A 23,033-nucleotide genomic window follows, 5' to 3' on the forward strand; every position below is an offset into this window, starting at 1 on the left:
TTGACAGTCTTAGTGAAATGGATGAATACTTACAAAAATACAAATTGCCTAGATTAATGGAACAGGAACTAAAATACTTAACCCCATTTAAGAAAAAGGATTGAGCAAGCCATCAATAAACTAAGAAAATATCTCCTGGGTCACATGGATTTACAAGTAAATTATATCAAATGTTGGAAGACAAATTAATTCTAATACTACATAAACTATTTGGGAAAATAGATGGAGTCCTATCAAATTCTATTTATGATACAAATATGGTCTAAATATCTAAACTAGGAAGAGCCAAAACAGAGAAAGAAAATTATAGACCAATTTCCCTAATGAATATATATATATATATATATATATATATATATATATGTGCAAATTGTTTTAAATAAACATTAGCAAAGATATTATAGCAACTTATCTCAAGAATAATACACTATGACCAGGTAAGATATATATATGTATCAGGAATGCAGAGCTGGTTCAATATTGGGAAAACTATCAGGATAATTGACCATATCAACAACAAAACTAACAGAAAGCATGATTATCTCAATGGATACAGAAAAAGCTTTTGATGAAACACAACACTCATTCCTATTAAAAATTCTGAAGAGGATGGTGGAGGCAAGATGGTGGCAGGAAACCAGAGACTAGCATGAGCTCCCAGCCGAGTCCCTCCAAAAACCCATACAAAATGGCTCTGAACCAATTCTAGAACTGCAGAACCCACAAAAACAGCAGAGGGAAGGAGGGCTTCAGCCCAGGACAACCTGGATGGTCTCTGGGTGAGATCTATCCCACACGGAGGTGGGAGCTGGGAGCAGAGTGGAGCAGAGCCCAACATGAGCAGCACAGACCAACCAAACCAGGAGCCAGGTGGAGCAGACTCTAGCACCCTGAATTAGTGAGTTGTGGCAGTTACCAAACCTCTCAACCCACAAATACCAAAGACAGCAGAGAAGGTTAGTGGGAAAAGCTGCGGGAGTGGAAGGAGTTCGTGGTTCAGCTACCGGCCCTGGGGGCAGCGCAGGTGAGGCAGCTACAGCTGCAGTTGCTTCTGGCCCCAAGCCCACCTGGTGGGAGGAATTGAGTGGCAGATCAGAGCAGGAGTGCACAGCCTGCTGAAGATCAAAGCCCAGTCCGGGTTGGGGGTTCTTGGGGAAGGAGTAGTGCTGGTGTGGCAGAGCTGGCACCCCCCCCCCCCCAAACATGGAACATAGAACTCTCTAGTCCACAAGCAGTCATACCCCAATGAAAAACTCAAGGGTCAAGTTAGCTAGTTGGGAATATGGCCAGGCAGCAAAAACACACCCAGATTCAGTCTCAGACTTTGGGTTCCTTCTTTGGTGACAAAGAAGACAAAAACATATAGACAGAAGAAGTTTACGAAGTCAAGGAGCCTACAACAGAAGCCTCCAAGAAAAACATGAACTGGTCCCAGGCCATGGAAGAGCTCAAAAAGGATTTGGAAAAGCAAGTTAGAGAAATAGAGGAAAAATTGGGAAGAGAAATGAGAAGGATGCAAAAAAACCATGAAAAACAAGTCAATGACTTGCTAAAGGAGACCCAAAAAAATAAGGAAATATACACTGAAGAAAATAACACCTTAAAAAATAGACTAACTCAAATGGCAAAAGAGCTCCAAAAAGTCGATGAGGAGAAGAATGCCCTGAAAGGCAGAATTAACCAAATAGAAAAGGAGGTCCAACAGACTACTGAAGAAAATACTACCTTAAAAATGAGATTGGAGCAAGTGGAAGCTAGTGACTTTATGAGAAATCAAGGTATTATAAAACAGAATCAAAGAAATGAAAAATTGGATGACAATGTGAAATATCTCACTGGAAAAACCACTGATCTGGAAAATAGATCCAGGAGAGATAATTTAAAAATTATTGGACCACCTGAAAGCCATGATCAAAAAAAAGAGCCTACATATCATCTTTCAAGAAATTATCAAGGAGAACTGCCCTGATATTCTAGAGCCACAGGGAAAAATAGAAATTGAAAGAATCCATGGATTGCCTCCTCAAATAGATCACAAAAAGAAATCTCCTAGGAATCTTGTCGCCAAATTCCAGAGCTCCCAGATCAAGGAGAAAATACTGCAAGCAGCCAGAAAGAAACAATTTGAGTATTGTGGAAAGATAATCAGCATATCCCAAGTTCTGGCAGCTTCTACATTAAGATATCGAAGGGCTTGGAATACGATATTCCACAGGTCAGTGGAGCTAGGATTAAAACCTAGAATCACCTACCCAGCAAAACTGAGTATCATGCTCCAAGGCAAAATATGGATTTTCAATAAAATAGAGGACTTTCAAGCTTTCTCAGTGAAAAGACCAGAGCTGAATAGAAAATTTGACTTTCAAACACAAGAATCAAGAGAAGCATGAAAAGGTAATCAAGAAAAAGAACAAGGAAAAGAAATTGTAAGGGACTTGCTAAAGTTGAACTGTTTTGTTTACATTCCTAAATGGAAAGATGACGTGTATGATTCATGAGACCTCAGTATTATGGTAGCTGAAGGGAATATGCACATATATACATATATATATACATATATATATATGTATGTATATGTATATAGATTTATGTATATATATATTTATGTATATATATATAAGTGAATGGATATATATCTATATATGTATGTGTGTGTATATCTATCTATATATCTATATCTATATATATGTAGAGAGAGGGGGGGGGCACAGGGTGAGTTGAAAATGAAGGGAAGATATCTATAAGAAATAAAATCAAATTAAGGGATGAGAGAGGAATATATTGAGAGAGGGAGACAGGGAGAGATAAAATGGGGTGGATTATCTTGCATAAAGGTGGCAAGAGGAAGCAGTTCTGGGGGAGGAGGGGAGACAGCAGGTGAGGGGGGAAGGAGTAAATCTTGCTCTCATCAAATTTGGTCTAAGGAGGGAATACCATACTTGCTCAATTGGGTATCTTACCCCACAGGAAGGAAGAGGGAGGAAGATTAAAAAAAGGGGGGGAAGATGGAGGGGAGGGCAGATGGGGGTGGAAGTAATCAAAAACAAACACTTTTGAAAGGGGACAGGGTCAAGGGAGAAAATTCAGTAAAGGGGGATGGGTTGGGAAGGAGCAAAATACAGTGAGTCTTTCACAACATGAGTATTGTGGAAGGGTTATACATAATGATACACATGTGGCCTGTGTTGAATTGCTTGACTTCTTAGGGAGGGTGGGTGGGAAGGGAAGAGGGGGGAGAATTTGGAACTCAAAGTTTTAAAAACAGACGTTCAAAAACAAAAAAAAAAATGTTTTTGCATGCAACTAGAAAATAAGATACATAGGCAATGGGGCGTAGAAATTTATCTTGCCCTACAAGAAAGGAAGGGTAAAGGAGATGGGAGGAGAGTGGGGTGACAGACGGTAGGGCTGACTGGGGAACAGGGCAACCAGAATATACACCATCTTGGAGTGGGGGGGAGGGTAGAAATGGGGAGAAAATTTGTAATTCAAACTCTTGTGAAAACCAATGCAGAAAACTAAATATGTTAAATAAATAAATTTTTAAAAAAATCTCTTTGGGATACAAAAAAAAATTCTGAAGAGCCTAGGAACCTATGGAGCCTTCCTTAAAAATCTGCCATAAACAATCAGGAAGAATTAAATGTAATGGGGATAAACTAGAAACATTTCCATTGAGATTGGAGGTGAAACAAGAATATTCATTTTCATTACTCTTATTCAATATTGTACTAGAAATGTTAGCTTTAGCAGTAAGAGAAGAAAAAATTAAGGAATTAGAAAAGGCAAAGATGAAATAATGCTATCATTCTTTGGAGATAGTATGATGGTATCCTTAGAGAATCCTAGATAACCTAGTAAAAATTACTTGAAATAATAAACAACATTAGCAAATTTGCTGGATAGAAAATAAACCCACATAAATCATTGGCATTTCTATATATTACTAACAAAGCCCAACAGCAAGAGATAGAATGAGAAATTCCATTTAAAGTTACTGTAGATATTTTAAAATATTTGGGAGTCTACTTACCAAAAGAAACCCAGGAACTGTATTAAAATAGTTACAAAACACTTTTCACAGAAATAAAGTCAAATCTAAATACTTGGGAAAACATCAATTCCTTGCAGTTAGACCAAGCTAATATAATAAAAATGACAATTCTACCTAAATTAATTTACTTATTCACTGCCATGTCATACTACCAAAAATTATTTTATAAAGCTAGAAAAAAACGTTAACAAAATTCATCTGGAAGAAAAAAGGTCCAGAATATTAAAGGAATTAATGTAAAGAAATTCAAGGGAGGGTGGCCTAGCTATTTTGGTTCTTAAATTGTATCATAGAGCAGCAATCATCAAAACTACTTGGTACTGGCTAAGATATAGAGTGGTAGACCAGTGGAATAGGTTAGGTACAAAAGACACAGTAGGCAATGACTATAGTAATCTACTGCTTGATAAACCCAAAGACTCTAGCTGGGATTAGAACTAACTATTTACAAAAACTGATGGGAAAACTGGAAAATAGTATGGGAGAAATTAGGCATAGACCAACATTTTACACCTTATGAGAAGAAAAAATCAAAATGGGTACATGAGTTAATATAAAGGCTGATACTATAATTACACTACAGTAATGAATAGTGTACCTGTCATATTTATGGAGAAGGGAAGAATTTAAGACCGAATAAGAGATAGAGAACATTAAAGAAATGCAAAATAAATGATTTTTATTACATTAAATTGAAAAGTCTTGGCACAAACCAAGCCAGCACAACCAAGATTAAAAGGGAAGCAGAAAGCTGGGTAAGAATTTTTACTAATGTCTCTGATGAAGGCCTCATTTCTAAAATATATGGAGAACCGAGGTGAATTTATAAAAATACAAGTCATTCCCCAATTGATCAAAGGTCAAAGGATATGAACAGACTGTTTTCAAAGGAAGAGATTAAAGCTATCTAGAGTCATGAAAAAAAATTCTCTTAATCACTATTGGTTAGAGAAGTGCAAATCAAAACAACTCTGAGGCACCACATCACACCTATCAGATTGGCTAACATAACAAAACAGGAAAATGATAAGTTCTGGAGATGTGGGAAAATTGGAATATTAACGCTTTGTTGATGGAGCTGTGAACTGATCCAGCCATACTGGAGAGCAATTTGGAAGTATGCCCAAAGAGATATAAAAATGGGTATACCTTTTGACCCAGAAGTCCCACTACTAGATCTGTATTCCAAAGAGATCATACAAATGGAAAAAAGGGCCCACATGTACAAAAATATTTATGGAAGTTCATTTTGTGGTTGCAAACAATTGGAAATTGAGGGCATGTTCATCAATTGGGGAATGGCTGAACAAGTTTTGGTATGTGAATGTAATGGGATACTATTGTGCTATAAGAAATTATGAGCAGATAGACTTTAGAAAAATCTGGGAAGAGTTATATGAATTGATGCTGAGTAAAATGAGCAGAACCAGGAGAACATTGTACACAGTAATAGACACATTGTATAATGACTAAGTTTGATAGACTTAGCTCTTCACAGCAGCGCAAGGATCTAAGACAACACCAAAAGTCTCATGATGGATAATTCTATCCATATCCAGAGAAAGAACTTTGGAGTCTGAATACAGATGGAAGAATACTAGCTGTGTTATACAAATGTAATAGAATGTGGTTGTGTCATAAGAAATGATGAGCAGGTTGGTTTCAAAAAAACCTGAAAAGATATGCATGAACTAATACAAAGGCAACTAAGAAGAACCAGGGGAATTTTGTGCATGGTAACAGGAATATTATAAGGATGATCAACTGTGAAAGACTTAATTACTCTGATCAACACTATGATCAAAGACAATTCCAAAGGACCAGTGATGAAAACTGTTATTACCTTCAGAGGGAGAACTGATGAACTCTGAGTGCAGATTGGAGCATAATTTATTTACATACTTTATTTCTTTATTTCCTCTGTGTGTTTGTATTTTCTTTGGAAACATGGTTGATATGAAAATATATTTTGCATGACTTCACATATGTACTCTATCATATTGCTTGCCTTCTGAAGGGGTGGGGTAGGGACAGAAGGGAGGGAGAGAATTTGGAACTCAATTTTTAAAAAAGAATATTAAAAATTTCATGTATAATTTGAAAATATTTATTATAATAAATTAAAATATATTTAAATGTAAGACCTCATCACTTCTCACTTGAATTAGCCTCCTACTTGGTTTCTTTGCTTCTTGTCTCTGCTTTTTAACCCATATTCCACAGAGCTACTTGTGCTTAAGAAGTATAACTATGCTAATCCTTAAGAAACTTTATTTTCTCTTATTAACTCAGTTTTTATGTAGATTTCAGCATTTTTAAAGATCTTCTCAGGCTAGTTCCTAACTAATTTTCAAAACTGATTGCAACTCATGCAACTGTTTTTCCAAATAACCTGTTCTACTTGCTCTTCCCTCCAAGACATTCTATCTGTTGTATCCATGATTATCCTGGATCCATGATTGTCCCTCATATTTAGAATGCCCAGCTAAATGGCATGGTTAGATAGACTGTGGGACTTAGAACTAAGTTTGAATCCTGCCTCACGCACTTAGTAGCTATGTTTTGCTGTTTTCAGTCATGTCCAACTCTTCATGACCCCCTTTTGGAAGTTTTCTTTCTCTAGGTCATGGTGTATGTTTCTCCTGAGATCAAAGTTTACCACAAATAAAGCAGCTATTACTCCATATTTTCATCTACTTCATACTTTGCCCCACTTTAGTCATTTCAGCCTTTTCATGACCCCAGTTAGGGTTTTCTTGGCAAAAAGTACTGGAGTGGTTTGCCCTTTCCTCCTGATCATTTTACAGATGAGGAAACTGGGGCAAGCAGGATTAAGGGACCTGCCCAGGGTCACACAGCTAGTAAATGTGTGAAGCCAGATTTGAACTCAGGAAAATGATTCTTCCTGACTCCAGGCCTGGCACTCTATTACCTAGCTGCACCTCCCTCTCTCTTCTATTTATATCTCTTCTCCTTCTCTCCCTTCTCTCTCTCTCCCTCTCCCCCAGTCTCTCGTGTCTCTTCTCTTCTCCCTCCCTCTGCCCTCTACACATACATACACACGCACATATATGTATATATATATATATATATGTGTGTGTGTGTGTGTGTGTGTGTGTATGTGTGTGTTTTTATATATGTATACATATGAAGATAGATATAGATACACACACATTTGTGTATGTGTATACACACGCATATGCAAAGTGTTATGGAACATTAGCAAGAAGGGATGGGAAATCAGAAAAGGCCCCATGTAGGAAGTAGCTTTAGTTCACTGAAATCACCTGAGGCATAGACAAGGGAGAGGAGTAGCTTTTTGGGCACAGTTCCCAGTTGTTTGCCAGATTGCCTGTGCCAATTCACAGTTCCTCTAAAAGTACATTAAAATGCCTGTTTTCGTGAAGCTCCTTGAACATTTTTTCATTTTCCTTTTCAGGCAACTTTGCCAATCTCTAAGGTAGAACTCAAAGTTGATTTAAATTGCATTTCTCTAATTATTATTGATTTGGAGCACTTTTCATATGACTAGAGTTTGCTTTTATTTCTTGCCTCAAAAACATCTGTTTTTCTGCTTTGAACACTTATGTGCTACATTAAATTTGGGCTAAATCTTTTTGATTTCATGTACTCACATTTGCCCATTTTTTATTTTGCCACCTTCTTTAATCCTTCTTTACTCACAACTTTTCCTCTTTCCATAGAACAGAAGTTTCTTCTTTGCTTTTATCATGTGTTTATGATATGACTTTTTATATCTTAGCTATGTATACTTTTGAGGTTTACCTGGATATACGATATGAGGTATTGTTGTAAACCTAATTTCTTCCAGACCGCTATTGAAATTTCCAATGATTCTCTTTTCTTGGGTGTGCGGGAATACCGAATGTAAAATAGTGACTTCTTACCCCAGCAGCTGGGGTCTTTGGTATTATCTAACACTTAAGTGTGTATACCTCATCATCTCCATTTTTTCAGTACTGCTAAATCACTTTGATTATGACTACTTTGTAGTTTGTGATACGGTACTGCCATGCTTTTTGACTTCCTAATTCTTTTTCATTCTTTTCCCCCTTAGGATTTTTTTTTCCTTTTTTTCTTCCAGATGAATTTAATTATATTTTTCTGACTTTATAAATAATCCTTTGATAGTTTGTGATGTCATTGAATGTTAGACGATTTTTAAGTAGTATTGTCATTTTTTAATATTTTGACAAATTCTTCAATTACTTAGGTCTGTTCTTATTATGAAAAAGATGGGTTTGCAGTTCTATTCACAAAGTTCCTATGTGTATCTTGAAATATAGAATCCAATTATTTCCTGGCAATATATAAACATTTATATGAATATGATTTATGTGGATGCATTTTATAGTTTACATATTGGCTAAAGTTATTGTTTCAATTAAAAATCTAGTTGAATTTCTAGGATTCTATTAAGTACACCATTATATAAACTTTAAAAATAAAAGAGCAATAATTGTTTCCTTTTTGCCCATGCATATTCACTAAATTTCTTGTTCTTGTTTTACTTCTATGGGCAAAAATTTCTATAATTGTCAAATAGTATTTATGACAGTGGATATCTATGCTTTACCTGTAACCTTATGGGAAGGACTTCTAGATAGATACTACTTACTATGTTAAAGAAAAAGTCCATTTATTCCTAATTTTTATTACTTTTTAAAATTTGAGTCATTTATATTATGGTCTCTGATCATAGGGTGTATTGAATGGATAAATTAAAATAATTCAAATTTCATTGTTAAGCTGATATCTCCCTGATTATTTTTTCATACTTTCTTTTCAACTGATATTGATTTTAAGGGAATTAGAGAAGACATTGGTAATACAATTCACTTCTTAGTATTCTTGAATTTGAAAAGCCTCAAATTAAAAGGAGTACCATAATGTCATATATAGCAGCTCCTATTTCCACATAGCCCTACACATTTAAAAAGTCAAGGGAGCTTACTTTTTTTCTCTTTCTGTGTATTTTTAAATAGAAAAGGGTTTTATATTTTCAAAATATTTTTTCATCTGTTGATTTTTATTATTTGTTCTGTTATTTTGTTTGCCTAATATTGAACCAACCCTATCTTTCTGGTGTAGATAGTCTGGTTGTAGTGCCTCATTTTTATGATATAACCTCTTTGCTAATATTTTATTTAAAAATTTACATCAGAAATATTGATTGTACTTTTCTTTCTTTGTTCTGACTTTCATTTAGGTCATATTTGTAGCATTGAGGTATTATATAGAACCTGATTTTCTCACTTTCTTTTCCAAATGGTATTTCTAGATTTACAGTTCTTTGAATATGTGGCAGAATTGCCTCATAAATCCATCTGGGTCTAGGGTTTTTCTTTTCTTTTTCAATTCATGTATACCAAGTGTAATTCCTTTTGTTGACTGTGTTATATAAATTTTCTATTCTGGTAGTCAGAATATTATATATTTTTGTAAATCAGATTTGTTTTAGAACCTTTGCTTTAAGGAACAGGGTTAGTATAAAATGGTATTCTTTGGGGTTTTTTGGGGGGGTTGGAGGGTGGAAGGCAGGACAATTGGGGTTAAATGACTTGCCCAAGTTCACACAACTAGTAACTGTGTCAAGTGTCTGAGGCCAGATTTGAACTCAGGTCCTCCTGACTCCAGGGCTGGTGCTCTAGTCACTGTGCCACCTAGTTGTCCCCTTAAAATGGTATTCTTTGTGATCTTAATATGAATGTGGGTATTTTAAGAGATTTGAGAAAAATAAATGAATATAAAAAGCTTCCAAATGTTGATAACTCAAAGTATTACATATTCTATATGTAATATATGTATGTAAATATATGTAAAATGAGGTGAACAAAGCCTGTTTTGGGGAAAAATAAAGTGAATTTATGTCTTGGAACCCATGACCCCCAAGAATGAAATCCAAGATCATTCTTAAGGGGAAGCTGTGTATGATGGCCAGAACAGAAGTAACATGTTCTCAAGATGTTTGGGAAAGATGTACTCTTGACCTTTCTAAAACTAGTCACACAGCTAAAATAATCTCCATGAAGTTACCTCTACTTCTCAATTCTGAATTAATTGCACTAAAACATCAGAATTATCTGCTTTTCCCTTAAATATTTCCTGAGAAATTCACAACATCCTATATTTCCTTAGAAAATGTATTTTATTGTTCCAAAGCCTTATAAATCCTCATAAGTATGGATATGTATTCAGGTTATTTTGATCCCCTTCTTTGTTTATCCCAGTAATTAAACTAAGATTTATTTTGGAATATCTTGGTGGGCGATAGAAATTGAAGCACTGATCTGTGATTTCACACCTGGAGAAAAAATCGAGAGAAGCTCACCTTACCAATGCACATGAGTACCTGTTTTGCAATTTGTCATCTTAGTTACTTGGGGCAGTGAGAATTTAAGTGACACATTGAGGATTAATAAGCCAGTATGTGTTGCTGTTAAGGCACAAAACTTGGTATTCTTGACTTAAAGGCCATCTCTATATGCACTACACCTCACTGACTCCATTGTTGAAATACACAGTTGATTGAGGATTCATATAGTACAGAGGTGATACCGTTCTTTCATGACCAGTACTAAAAACTTTATCCAGCAGTATAAAATTTAGACTTTACTTTTTTCTTCAGGTTTATAACCATTTTTTCTTCCTTCTAGGCAAGGGTGAACATGGGAAGCCTTATCCTCTCACAGAAGAAGACCATGATGATTCAGCTTACAGAGAAAATGGCTTTAATATTTTCGTGAGCAACAACATTGCTTTGGAGAGATCACTGCCAGATATTCGCCATGCTAAGTATGTAACAACACACCTGACACCCAATAAGGTTATCTTTAGAAATGTATCTCATTCTAAAAGATCCAATCCTCTTAAATTTTGTTTTAGTAATCTATCAGTATGTAATGGGGGTGGTGGGGAATTCTTTAATCTAAAATATTAAGGATTATTTTTAACATAAATTCAATGTTAGCTTCAGGTTATATAAAATTTGATTTGCTGAAATGTTTCTTGTATGAAATAACTATTACCTCCAGTTTTAAAAATAGTAAATACCTAGATTGTATCACTTGACTTTTTGAATTTTATCTCATATTTGAAAGATAGCCTTTCAAAGAGTCATTTGTTGAGATGTAGAGGTCATTTTGCGCATATCTCTTAATTTTTACAAATTAGGAGACTGGGACCCATAACTTGAATTATTTTTCTCAGTCCTACATCTTAAAAGGTTTGACTCCCCTTAAACCTCAATACAACTGGTACCTCCTCTAAATAGCCCTCTGCATTTATCCAGTATTATCCAGTAGTAAATAACTTGTTCAGGATCACAAAAACAGTATGCAGAAAGACAGACTTTGAATTCAGTCTTACTAGCATGGTAGAGTGAAAAAAGAAATGGTAATGGTATGTAGAAGGACTTATGATTTTAAACACTTCTACTACTCTGAAACAAATGGGGAAGGAACCAAATCTATTGGTTATATGGTCGCAGACAGCATTGTGCTGTAGAAGAGTGCTGTCTTGAGATAGTGTTTGAAACCTAGTAGACTTGGATTCAAATCCTTTCTCCAATGTTTTCTGTGTTACCTCCATGAATCTGAATCTTCTCATTTGTAAAATAAGGGCATTGTATGACAAGACCTTTAAGGCTATTTCCAGATTTATCTATGGTCTTATAGATGCCATGAGAATTTCAGGATGAACTAATTGTCCTACAAACCCTGCATTATTGTGTTTTCCTTTTATGAAAACTAGTCTGGGTTATCTACTGAATCCTGAAAATAAAAGGAAGTAAATATAATGCTAATATCGGTCTTCTGGAATGGCAACTCTTTTTATCTTTATATTCCAGGCATTATTCTTAAACTATCCACTAATTGCATCAAATAATGTCTTGTCTCAGATAGGATTTAGTGATAGCTAAAGAAAATAATGTTATGGGTATCAAAATGTTATTTTTTTATTCTTAACTTAGAAATTTCAAGATTTAACTAAATGGGACTTATACTCCTGCATAATCCATTGATGGGCTGTGAAAAAAACAATGTCAGTGGCAATTCTTGGCTGCTGAGATGAATCAATCAATAAACATTTATTAAGCACCTATGATGTGCCAGATACTATGCTAAGCACTGGAGCAAAAGACAGTCTCTACCCTTAAGACCTCACAATCTAATGGGGATGAAGATGAGATGAAGACTTGAGCCTTTTCAATTGTAAAAATAAGTGAGAGATGGCAAAATAGCATTTTGTAGCAGAAAGATCCAAGCAAGTCTGTAAGCCCGGTATATTACCAATAAGAGAAATGTATTTTAGGGGTGGGAAAACTAACACAATCTACCAGTCTATTGGCATGAGGAGAGTAATGGCCTTACTATAGTTCCAAAGTAAAAATCTCTATCTCTACTTTTAGTCCTATTCCAGTCTGCCTTTTCTATAACTGTAGTTCATTATTCAGGTATCTTTACATTTTCAGTTCCCTCACTTTCGACTAGATCAGAACTGTAGTTCATCATTCAGGTATCTTTACAGTTTCAGTTCCCTCACTTTAGACTAGATCCTTTACCTCAAAACCAAATATGGTTCTTTCCTTTAGCATCAGAAAACAAAAACTTTTCTTCAACTCTTCTACTCCCTCAAATGATGACAATTTCTCTTCCCCCTTCACTGTCATTTGACAGTCTAAATATATATATTCTGAATTTTTTTCTCCTCACAAACAAAAAAAAAACCCAACCTTTAAATTTAAAAGTATAAAGTTTAAAATTATTCCAGAGACCAAATAATCCAACCTGTACATGAACAGAAAGCTCTTGGCAAGTGATTATACAATGTCTACTTGAAAACTTCCTGGGGGGTAGAATTCATTACCCTCTAAGATAGTTTTATTCCAATTTTGAACAACTTTAATTATTTTAAGGGTTTTTTTCCTCCATGATCTCAGTCAATCAAGGATTTCATCAGTGGAGGTATCTGCACCTGGCCTTTTCATAATCTGATGAAATTCTTGTGCATTTTCTTCCATAAATCTTCCCTAGGAAGACCACACAATGCTGTAGAGGCCTTCCTTTCAGGCTCTTAATATTTCTTGCATGTAGCATCTGCTCTCTATTTGGTACTCATTTCTTACTATTTATCTAAGCTGCAGATATTTCAGCCATATATCTCTTTGATAACATGTGTGCCTTTTCATATATACATATAATTATAAATAATATTCTACAATCTTTGTGTATGTATTCAAAATGCAAAAGTTACTTGTGCTTAAATGGAAAGCTAGTTCATAGGCTCTCCTATGAAATGAAATAGGCATTATTACTTTTGGTATTTTCATGTCCTCATTTCATGAGTTCATAGTTATCTCATATTTCCATGTTCATTATAAACATTGATTTGAAAATACCATCAAAATAATCATTGTGGTAGGTGGCACAGTGAATAGATATTTTTGTCCAGACTTGTAAGACTTGAATTCAAATATGATGTCAGACACATATTAAATGTATGACCCTGAGCAATCTTCCCCAGTTTCTTCAACTGTAAAACGGAGATAATAATTGCCCTTACCTCATGAGATGTAAAGAAAAGATTACCATGAAAGTAACTGCTGTACTAGTCATCACAGTGAAACAAGCACTTTGTCTTGAGTGAGTAAGCAGGTGGACTACAACGATTCTAAAATTCACAAAGGCCTACGCTTTAGGAAATCTAGTTGTGAGGCAATTAAAGAACTGATATTAAAGCTATGTGAGGGAAGGAAAGCTATCAAAGGTATGGAAAAATCTTCTACCATGTTAGCAAGAAAAGAAAAGTGAGATCATATCATGAATCAGTGACTTATAAGCCTCTCATATCTACAAAAATTTACAAGAAAAATGTACACTTTCAGGTAATCTTTGATGAAGACATAAAAAAGGATTTGGAAGTGATTTTTATGGCAAACTATAGCTTTACGATTGCACAATTTTCTTTTTTTTGGGGGGGTGCAGAGGAAGGCATTTTATTACGCTCCTCGAGAGAGCAGGTGTAGTGCTCATGGGAACATTCACGCTGATACAGCTGCAGGAGCAGGGGTAACCATTCCCTCCACTCCTGCTAGATTTATGGTTAGTTTACAATCTTTATTTTTTACATACTTTTCCTAGATTATACAGCTTATACAGGTAGGATAATAAGGATACAGAAGCAAAAGTGAAGTTAATTAGATTTTCCTTGTCTTAGTTTAGGATTAAACTATATTATTTTACTTCCCCTACTTTCCCTCTTTAACATATGCAAATTATGCAAATCAGCAGGCCTGGATTCTTGACCAAGACCAGACCCTAGATAAGCTTGAACTGGTTCAAGTGGGTTTGGCCTCTCTATTCCCCAGACTTTTTTAAGAAGGCATTATGTTCATTAAAGAAGGCTTTAATGAACCATACATGAATTGTCTCCTATGCATATGAAAAATGATACAAGATTTCTCAAAAGATATGTGCCTAAGAAGATATCTTTTGGATAACCCTTTGATCACTAATTGTGCAAGAGAAATGGCATGCAGGATATGATCTGAGGCATATGACTGGAAAAAAGATTAGTTGAAATTTTATTAAGAATTATGGATGACAGCCATATACTCTATTACCATCCATGTCATATGAAGATTCTAAAGGTGGATGAACTGTCTGTGGATGATTGATGGGAAGGACTGAACAAGATTTGCACAGAATATGAATCCTGATTGGGTTGTGATTTGCAACACTAGAATATCTACCAGTATAGATAAGATCATCTTTCTTTTTTAGAGATTTTTTTTTATTTTTAGTTTACAACACTCAGTTCCACCTAATTTTGAGTTCGAGAATTTTCCCCTCTTCCCCCCTCCCTCCCCAAGGTGGCATGGAATCCAATATATCTTCTACATACAACTTCACATTGAACTTATTTACACAATAGTCAGGTTGTAAAGAAGAATTATGACCAATGTAATGAATCAAGAGAAAGAAGCAAAACCAAACCAAACCGAAACAAAAAAAAAAAAATAAAAAAGGCGAGCATAAAGTGTGCCTCGATCTGCATTCAGAATCCATAGTTATTTCTCTGGATGTAGATAGCTCTCTCCATCATGAGTCCTTTGGAGTTGTCTTTGCACCTTGTATTGCAGAGAAGAGCAAAGTCTATCAGGATTAGTCATCACAGAATCCATTTATCTGTGGTTGTGTATAATCTTATCCTGGTTCTGCTCCACTCACTCAGCATTATATCCTGTAGGTTTTTCCAGGTTATTATGAAGTCCCCACTTCTTATAGCATGAGAATGTTCCATTAACTTCTTATACCACATTGTGTTCAGCCATTCCCCAATCGATGGGCATCCCCTTGATTTCCAATTCTTTGCTACTACAAAAAGAGCCACTATAAATATTTTTATACATATGGATCCTTTTCCCACTTGTGTGAACTTGTTGAGATACAACACTAGAAGTGGTACTGCTGGGTCAAAGGGTATACACATTTTTATAGCCCTTTGGGCATAGTTCCAAATTGCTCTCCAGTATGGCTGGACCAGTTTACAACTCCACCAGCAATGCGAAAATGTTCCAATTTTCCCACATCCTCTCCAGCATTTATCATTTTCCTCTTTTGTTATTTTAGCCAATCTGACAGGAGAGATGTGGTACCTAAGAGTTGTTTTAAATTGCATTTCTCTAATCTGTAGTGATTTAGAGCATTTTTCCATATGCCTATAGATAGCTTTAATTTCTTCCTCTGAAAACTGCCTGTTCATATCCTTTGACTATTTCTCAATTGGGGAATGACTTGTATTCCTATAAATTTGCCTCAGTTCACTGTTTATTTTAGAAATGAGTCCTTTATCAGAGATACTGGTTGTAAAGATTTTCTCCCAATTTTCTGCTTCCCTCCTAATCATTGTTTCCTTGGCTTTTTTTTTTTACAAAACATTTCAATTTAACATAATCAAAATTATCCATTTTGCATTTTGCAATGCTCTCTCTCTCTAATTGTGTCATAAATTCTTTTCTTTTCCATAAATCTGATAGGTAAACTATTCCTTGCTCTCCCAAATTGCTTATAATATCAGTCTTTATGCCTAACTTATGAACCCATTTTGACTTTATTTTGGTATATGGTGTAAGATATTGGTCTATGCCCAGTTTCTGCCCTACCATTTTCCAATTTTCCTAGCATTTTGATGAAATAGTGAATTCTTAGCCCAGAAGCTGGCCTCTTTGGGTTTGTCAAAGAGTAGAATGCTATAGTCATTGACTACTGTGTCTTGTGTACCTGTCCTATTCCAGCGAACCATGAATCTGTTTCTGAGCCAGTACCAGGTAGTTTTAAGGACTTCTGCTTTGTAGTACAGTTTAATATCTGGTATGGCTAGGCCACCTTCCCTAGGTCTTCTTTTCATTAATTCCCTAGATATTCTAGACCTCTTGCTCCTCTAGATGAATTTTGTTATTATTTTATCCTGCTCTGTTTAATGACTTTTTTGGTAGTTCAATTGGTATGGCACTGTGCAGATAAATCAATTTAGGTAAAATTGTCATTTTTATTATATTATCTAAGCCTAACCATGAGCAACTGATATTTTTCCATTTATTTAGATCTGACTATTCGCATGAAAAATGTTTCATAAATATATTCATATAGTCCCTGGGTATGTCTTGGTTGTAGACTCCCAAATATTTTATAGTGTCTAGAATAACTTTGAATGGAATTTCTGTTTCTATCTCTTGCTTTGTTAGTACTGTATAGGAATGCCGAGGATTTATGTGGGCTCATTTTATATCCTGCAAGTTTGCTAAAGTTGTTTATTATTTCAAGTATTTTTTCAATTGTTTCTCTAGGGTTCTCTAAATAAATCATCATAGCATCTGCAAAAAGTGATAATTTAGTTTCATCTTTGCCCATTCTAATTCCTTCAATTCCTTTTTCTCCTCTTATTGCTACAGCTAATATTTCTAGTACCAAATTGAATGGTAGGCATGATAATGGACATCTTTGTTTATGTTGTTGATGGCTTTAGGTAGATGCTATTTATAATTTTAAGGGAGGCTCCATTTATTCCTATGCTCTCTAGTGTTTTTAATGGGAATGTGTACTGTATTTTGTAAAAGAATTTTCTGCATCTATTGAGATGATCATATGTTTCAGCTAGGTTTGTTGTTGATATGATCAATTATGGTGATAGTTTTCCTAATATTGAACCAGCCTTATATTCCTGGAATACATCCTATCTGGTTATGCTGCATTATTCTAGTGATAAGTTGCTGCAATCGTTTTGCTAATATTTCACTTAAAATTTTTTTTAATTAATTTATTTATTTAACATATTTAGTTTTCAGCATTGATTTTCACAAGAGTTTGAATTACAAATTTTCTCCCCATTCCTACCCGCCCCCCCACTCCAAGATGGCATATATTCTGGTTGCCCTGTTCCCCAGTCAGCCCTCCTCTATCACCCCACTCCCCTCCTATCCCCTTTTCCTTTCCTTTCTTATAGGGCAAGATAAATTTCTACACCCCATTGCCCTTGTATCTTATTTTCTAGTTGCATGCAAAAACATTTTTTTTGTTTGAACATCTGTTTTTAAAACTTTGAGTTCCAAATTCTCTCCCCTCTTCCCTTCCCACCCACCCTCCCTAAGAAGTCAAGCAATTTAACATAGGCAACATGTGTATCATTATGTATAATCCTTCCACAATACTGTTGTGAAAGACTAACTATATTTTGCTCCTTCCCAACCCATCCCCCTTCATTGAATTTTCTCCCTTGACCCTGTCCCCTTTCCAAAGTATTTGTTTTTGACTACCTCCACCCCCATCAGCCCTTCCCTCCATCATCCCCCCCTTTTTTATCTTCTTCCCTCTTCTTTCCTGTGGGGTAAGATTCCCAATTGTGTATGTATGGTATTCCCACCTTAGGCCAAATCTGATGAGAGCAAGGTTCACTCATTCCCGCCTCACCTGCCCTCTCCCCTCCTCCCACAGAACTGCTTCCTCGTGCCACCTTTATGCAAGATAATCTGCCCCATTCTATCTCTCCTTATCTCCCTCTCTCAGTATGTTCCTCTCTCATCCCTTAATTTGATTTTATTTCTTTTAGATATCTTCCCTTCATCTTCAACTCACACTGTGTCTGCACTCTCTCTCTCTCTCTCTGTCTCTCTCTCTCTCTCTCTCTCTCTCTCAATATATATATATATATATACACATATATATAGATATATATATATACACATAGATATATACATAGATATATACATACATACACATTCACCCATATATATACATAAACATATATGTATGCATATTCCCTTCAGCTACCCTAATACTGAGGTCTCATGAATCATACACATCATCTTTCCATGTAGAAATGTCAACAAAGAAAACCAAAACATACAGCCTAAAGAAGTCAACAAAGTGCAAGAGCCTACACCAAAAGCCTCCAAGAAAAACATGAACTGGTCCCAGGCCATGGAAGAGCTCAAAAAGGATTTGGAAAAGCAAGTTAGAGAAGTAGAGGAAAAATTGGGAAGACAAATGAGAAGGATGTGAGAAAACCATGAGAAACAAGTCAATGACTTGCTAAAGGAGACCCCAAAAAATACTGAAAAATACACTGAAGAAAACATCTTAAAAAACAGACTAACTCAAATGGCAAAAGAGCTCCAAAAAGGAAGTGAGGAGAAGAATACCTTGAAAGGCAGAATTAGCCAAATGGAAAAGGAGGCCCAAAAGACCACTGAAGAAAATACTACTTTAAAAATTAGATTGGAGCAAGTGGAAGCTAGTGACTTGATGAGAAATCAAGATATTATAAAACAGAACCAAAGGAATGAAAAAATGGAAGACAATGTGAAATATCTCATTGGAAAAACCACTGACCTGGAAAATAGATCCAGGAGAGATAATTTAAAACTTATTGGACTACCAGAAAGCCATGATCAAAAAAAGAGCCTAGAGATCTTTCTTTCAAGAAATTATCAAGGAGAACTGCCCTGATATTCTAGAGCCACAGGGAAAAATAGAAATTGAAAAAATCCATCGATCGCCTCCTCAAATAGATCCCAAAAAAGAAATCTCCCAGGAATATTGTCACCAAATTCCAGAGCTCCCAGATCAAGGAGAAAATACTGCAAGCAGCCAGAAGGAAACAATTTGAGTATTGTGGAAACCCAATCAGAATAACCCAAGATCTGGCAGCCTCTACATTAAGATATTGAAGGGCTTGGAATACGATATTCTGGAGGTCAATGGAGCTAGGATTGAAACCTAGAATCACCTACCCAGCAAAACGGAGTATCATGCTCCAAGGCAAAATATGGATTTTCAATAAAATAGAGGACTTTCAAGCTTTCTCAGTGAAAAGACCAGAGCTGAATAGAAAATTTGACTTTCAAAGACAAGAATCAAGAGAAGCATGAAAAGGTAATCAAGAAAAAGAACAAGAAAGAGAAATTGCAAGGGATGTACTTAAAATTTTTGCATCAATATTCATTAGGGAAATTGGTCTATAATTTTCTTTCTTTGTTTTTATTCTTCCTGATTTGGGTATTAGTACCATATTTGTTTCAGAAAAGAAGTTGGTAAGACTCCTTCTTCACCTATTTTCCCAAATAGTCTATAAAGTATAGGAATTAATTGTTCTTTAAATGTTTGATAGAATTCACATGTAAAACACTCTGGCCCTGGAGATTTTTTCCCAGGGAGTTTATTGATGGCTGGCTCAATTTCTTTTTCTGAGATGGGGTTATTTAGAAATTTTACTTCCTCTTCTGTTAACCTGGGCAATTTATATTTTTGTAGATATCCATCCATATCCCTTAGGTTATCAAATTTATGGCCATACAATTGGACAAAATAATTACTAGTTATTGTTTTGATTTCCTCTTCATTAGAGGTGAACTCACCCTTTTCATTTTTGATACTGGTAATTTGATTTTCTTCTTTCTTTTTTTTTAATCAAATTGACCAAAGCTTTATCAATTTTATTGGTTTTTTCATCTAACCAACTCTTGGTTTTATTTATTAATTCAACAGTTTTCTTGATTTCAGTTTTATTATTCTCGCCTTTGATTTTCAGTATTTCTAATTTGGTATTTATTTGGGCATTTTCAATTTGTTGTTTTTCCAGCTTTTTTAACTGCATGCCCAATTCATTGATCTCCTTTTTCTCTATTTTATTCATGTAAGCATTTAGAGATATAAAACTTCCCCTAGGAACTGCTTTTGCCACATCCCATAAGTTTTGGTATGTTGTCTCATTACTGTCATTCTCTTGAATGAGGTTATTAAGTATGTCTATTATTTCATTTTTGGCCCACTCATTCTTTAGAATTAGATTATTTAGTTTCCAAATAATTTTTAGCTTATTTTTCCATGGTTCTTTTTTAGAAATAATTTTTATTGCATTGTAATCTGAAAAGTATGCATTGACTACTCCTGCCTTTCTACATTGGATTGTGAGGGGTTTATGTCCTAGTACATGTTCAGTTTTTGAGTATGTGTCATGTACCACTGAGAAAAAAGTATATTACTTTTTATCCCCATTCAGTTTTCTCCCAAGGTCTATCATATCTGCCTTTTCTAAAATTCTATTCACCTCCTTAACTTCTTTCTTCTTTATTTTATGGTTAAACTTATCAAGTTCAGAGAGGGGGAGGTTGAGGTCTCCCATTAGTTTAGTTTTGCTGTCTATTTCTTCCTGTAACTCCCTTAATATCCACTCTAAGAATTTGCATGGCACACCACTTGGTGCATATATGTTAAACAGTGATATTGCTTCATTGTTTATGGTCCCTTTTAGCAGGATGTAGTGTCCTTTCTTGTCTCTTTTAATTAGATCTATCTTTACTTTTGCTTTGTCTGAGTTTAGGATTGCTACCACTGTTTTTTTTTTTTACTTTAGCTGAAGCATATTATATTTTACTCCAAGCTTTTACCTTTACCCTGTGTGTATCCCCCTGTTTCAAATGTGTTTCTTGTAAACAGCACATTGTAGGATTATGGTTTTTAATTCATTCTGCTATCTGCTTCCATTTTATGGGAGAGTTAATCCCATTCACATTAACAGTTATGATTACTATCTTTGTCTTTTTCTCCATCCTATTTCCCCTCATTTATGCTTTTATTTCTCTCTTTCCCCTTCCACCCTTCAACAAAATTTTGCTTTTGACCACTGCACTCCTCAGTTTACCCTCCCTATTGATTCCCCTAACTTATCTTGCTGTTTTCCCCTTGCTACTTCTTCCCTCCCTTCTGACCATGGCCTTCCATTTTTTCCCCTTTCCTCTCCTACTGCCTGTAGGACAAATTAGATTTCTATACTTATCAGGGTATATTATTCACTGCTTGCACAAAATCCGATGAGAGTAAAGCTCAAATACTGCTCTTCTCCCTCCCTTCTTTCCCTCTACTACAACATGTTTTTGTGCCTCTTCATTTGATGTAATTTATCCTTTTCTTCTACCTCCTTACCTCTTCTCCCAGAACCCTATCTTTGCATCTCTTAATTATGTTTTTTATCCTTATGTCAGTTATTTTATACAGATATCCACAGTCTATGCATATCCTTTTCAATTGTCATAATAAGTGTACTATTCTCAAGATTGGCATATATACATACACACATACATACATACATATATATATATATATATGTGTGTGTGTGTGTGTGTGTACATATATATATATATATATATATATATCATAATAAGATGATATAATCCTATATAATATGTAAGTAATTTGCCCTTATAATTAATAAAGTTTGTGAGGGTTTTTCCCCCTGTTTAACTTTTTATGTCTCTCTTGAGTTACTAGCTCTTCATATCTTCCAAGGTCCTTTCCTTAACTCTTTTATCTTCTTTTTATAACAATCTTAAGATCACAGGTTTATAGCTAAAATACATCTCCATCAAAGACCTTGAGGTCCAGAGAAATTAACTTATGCTTTTTCAAAGGTCACAGATGTAGGAGGTAGCAAAGATGGGACATGAATTCAGATTCTGTAACTCTTAGATCAAAGCTCATTTCAGTAAATCATGCTGCCTCCATATTGTTTTCAGTTTTCATGATTTCTAATATCCAATTAGTGGATTTGGTGCTGCTGCTACTGCTGCTACTGCTGCTGCTGCTGCTGCTACTGTTGTTATTATTATGTTTCAGTTACATCTGACTATTTGGGACCCCATTTTGGGTTTTCTTGGCAAAGATAATGGAGCGTTTTGCCATTTCCTTCTTCATCTCATTTTATAAATGAGGAAAGTGAGGCAAACAATGTTAAGTGACTTGCCCAGGGTCACATAGTGTTTAATGCTGTATTTGAACATGAATCTTCCAGACTCCAGGCCCATTGGCTTATCCACTGTATTACCTTGCTGCATAGAGATACAGCTAACTCTCATACCTGTATTTCCATTGCAAAACAATAGATAGACATTGAGCCACATCTTCAAACTATCTTCAATATATGTCCCAATTGACTTCCTGCCAGATCCTGAAAGTTAGCTTGCCCACAAAATGAACTTAACATTTTCTCCTTTGTATGGACAACTCCACAAGTACTCTACTCACCTAAGCTTGGAAACCAAAAACCTTTTCATCTTCTTTCTTCCTTACTGCTATATCCATTTAGTTGCCAGGGACTTATATGATATATGTCAACTATCTTCCCTGTTTTCCAATATGACTATGACAAGTTTAAATGAGGTACATTTTTTTCTTTCTCAGACAATCATAATAGCATCATCTACCTGCCTCCTTTATATCCTGTCTGAAATTTTTCTTTCATACTTCTGCATGATTAATCTTCCAATGCATAGATATCATCTGCTACTCTTCTAATCAAAGATTTTCAGACCTCCCAGTTGCCTAATGAATGAAGCATGAATTCCTAGTCCTAGAATTTCAATGTCTCAAGACACTGGTTTGCCTGAATTTCCACACTTATT

General features: G+C 35.2%; 1 protein-coding gene across 1 annotated transcript in view; it reads left to right on the forward strand.

Moving 5' to 3' along the window:
• Nucleotides 1-23,033, forward strand: part of GALNTL6 (polypeptide N-acetylgalactosaminyltransferase like 6) — a 1,125,319-nt gene that overhangs the window by 145,888 nt on the left and 956,398 nt on the right. The window contains exon 5 of the mRNA XM_036763330.1: nucleotides 10,732-10,870. Coding sequence (XP_036619225.1) covers nucleotides 10,732-10,870 — 139 coding nt within the window. The remainder of the gene's footprint in view (nucleotides 1-10,731; nucleotides 10,871-23,033) is intronic.

Source organism: Trichosurus vulpecula, chromosome 6, assembly GCF_011100635.1.
Source record: "Trichosurus vulpecula isolate mTriVul1 chromosome 6, mTriVul1.pri, whole genome shotgun sequence".
NCBI classification, from domain to species: Eukaryota; Metazoa; Chordata; class Mammalia; order Diprotodontia; family Phalangeridae; genus Trichosurus; species Trichosurus vulpecula.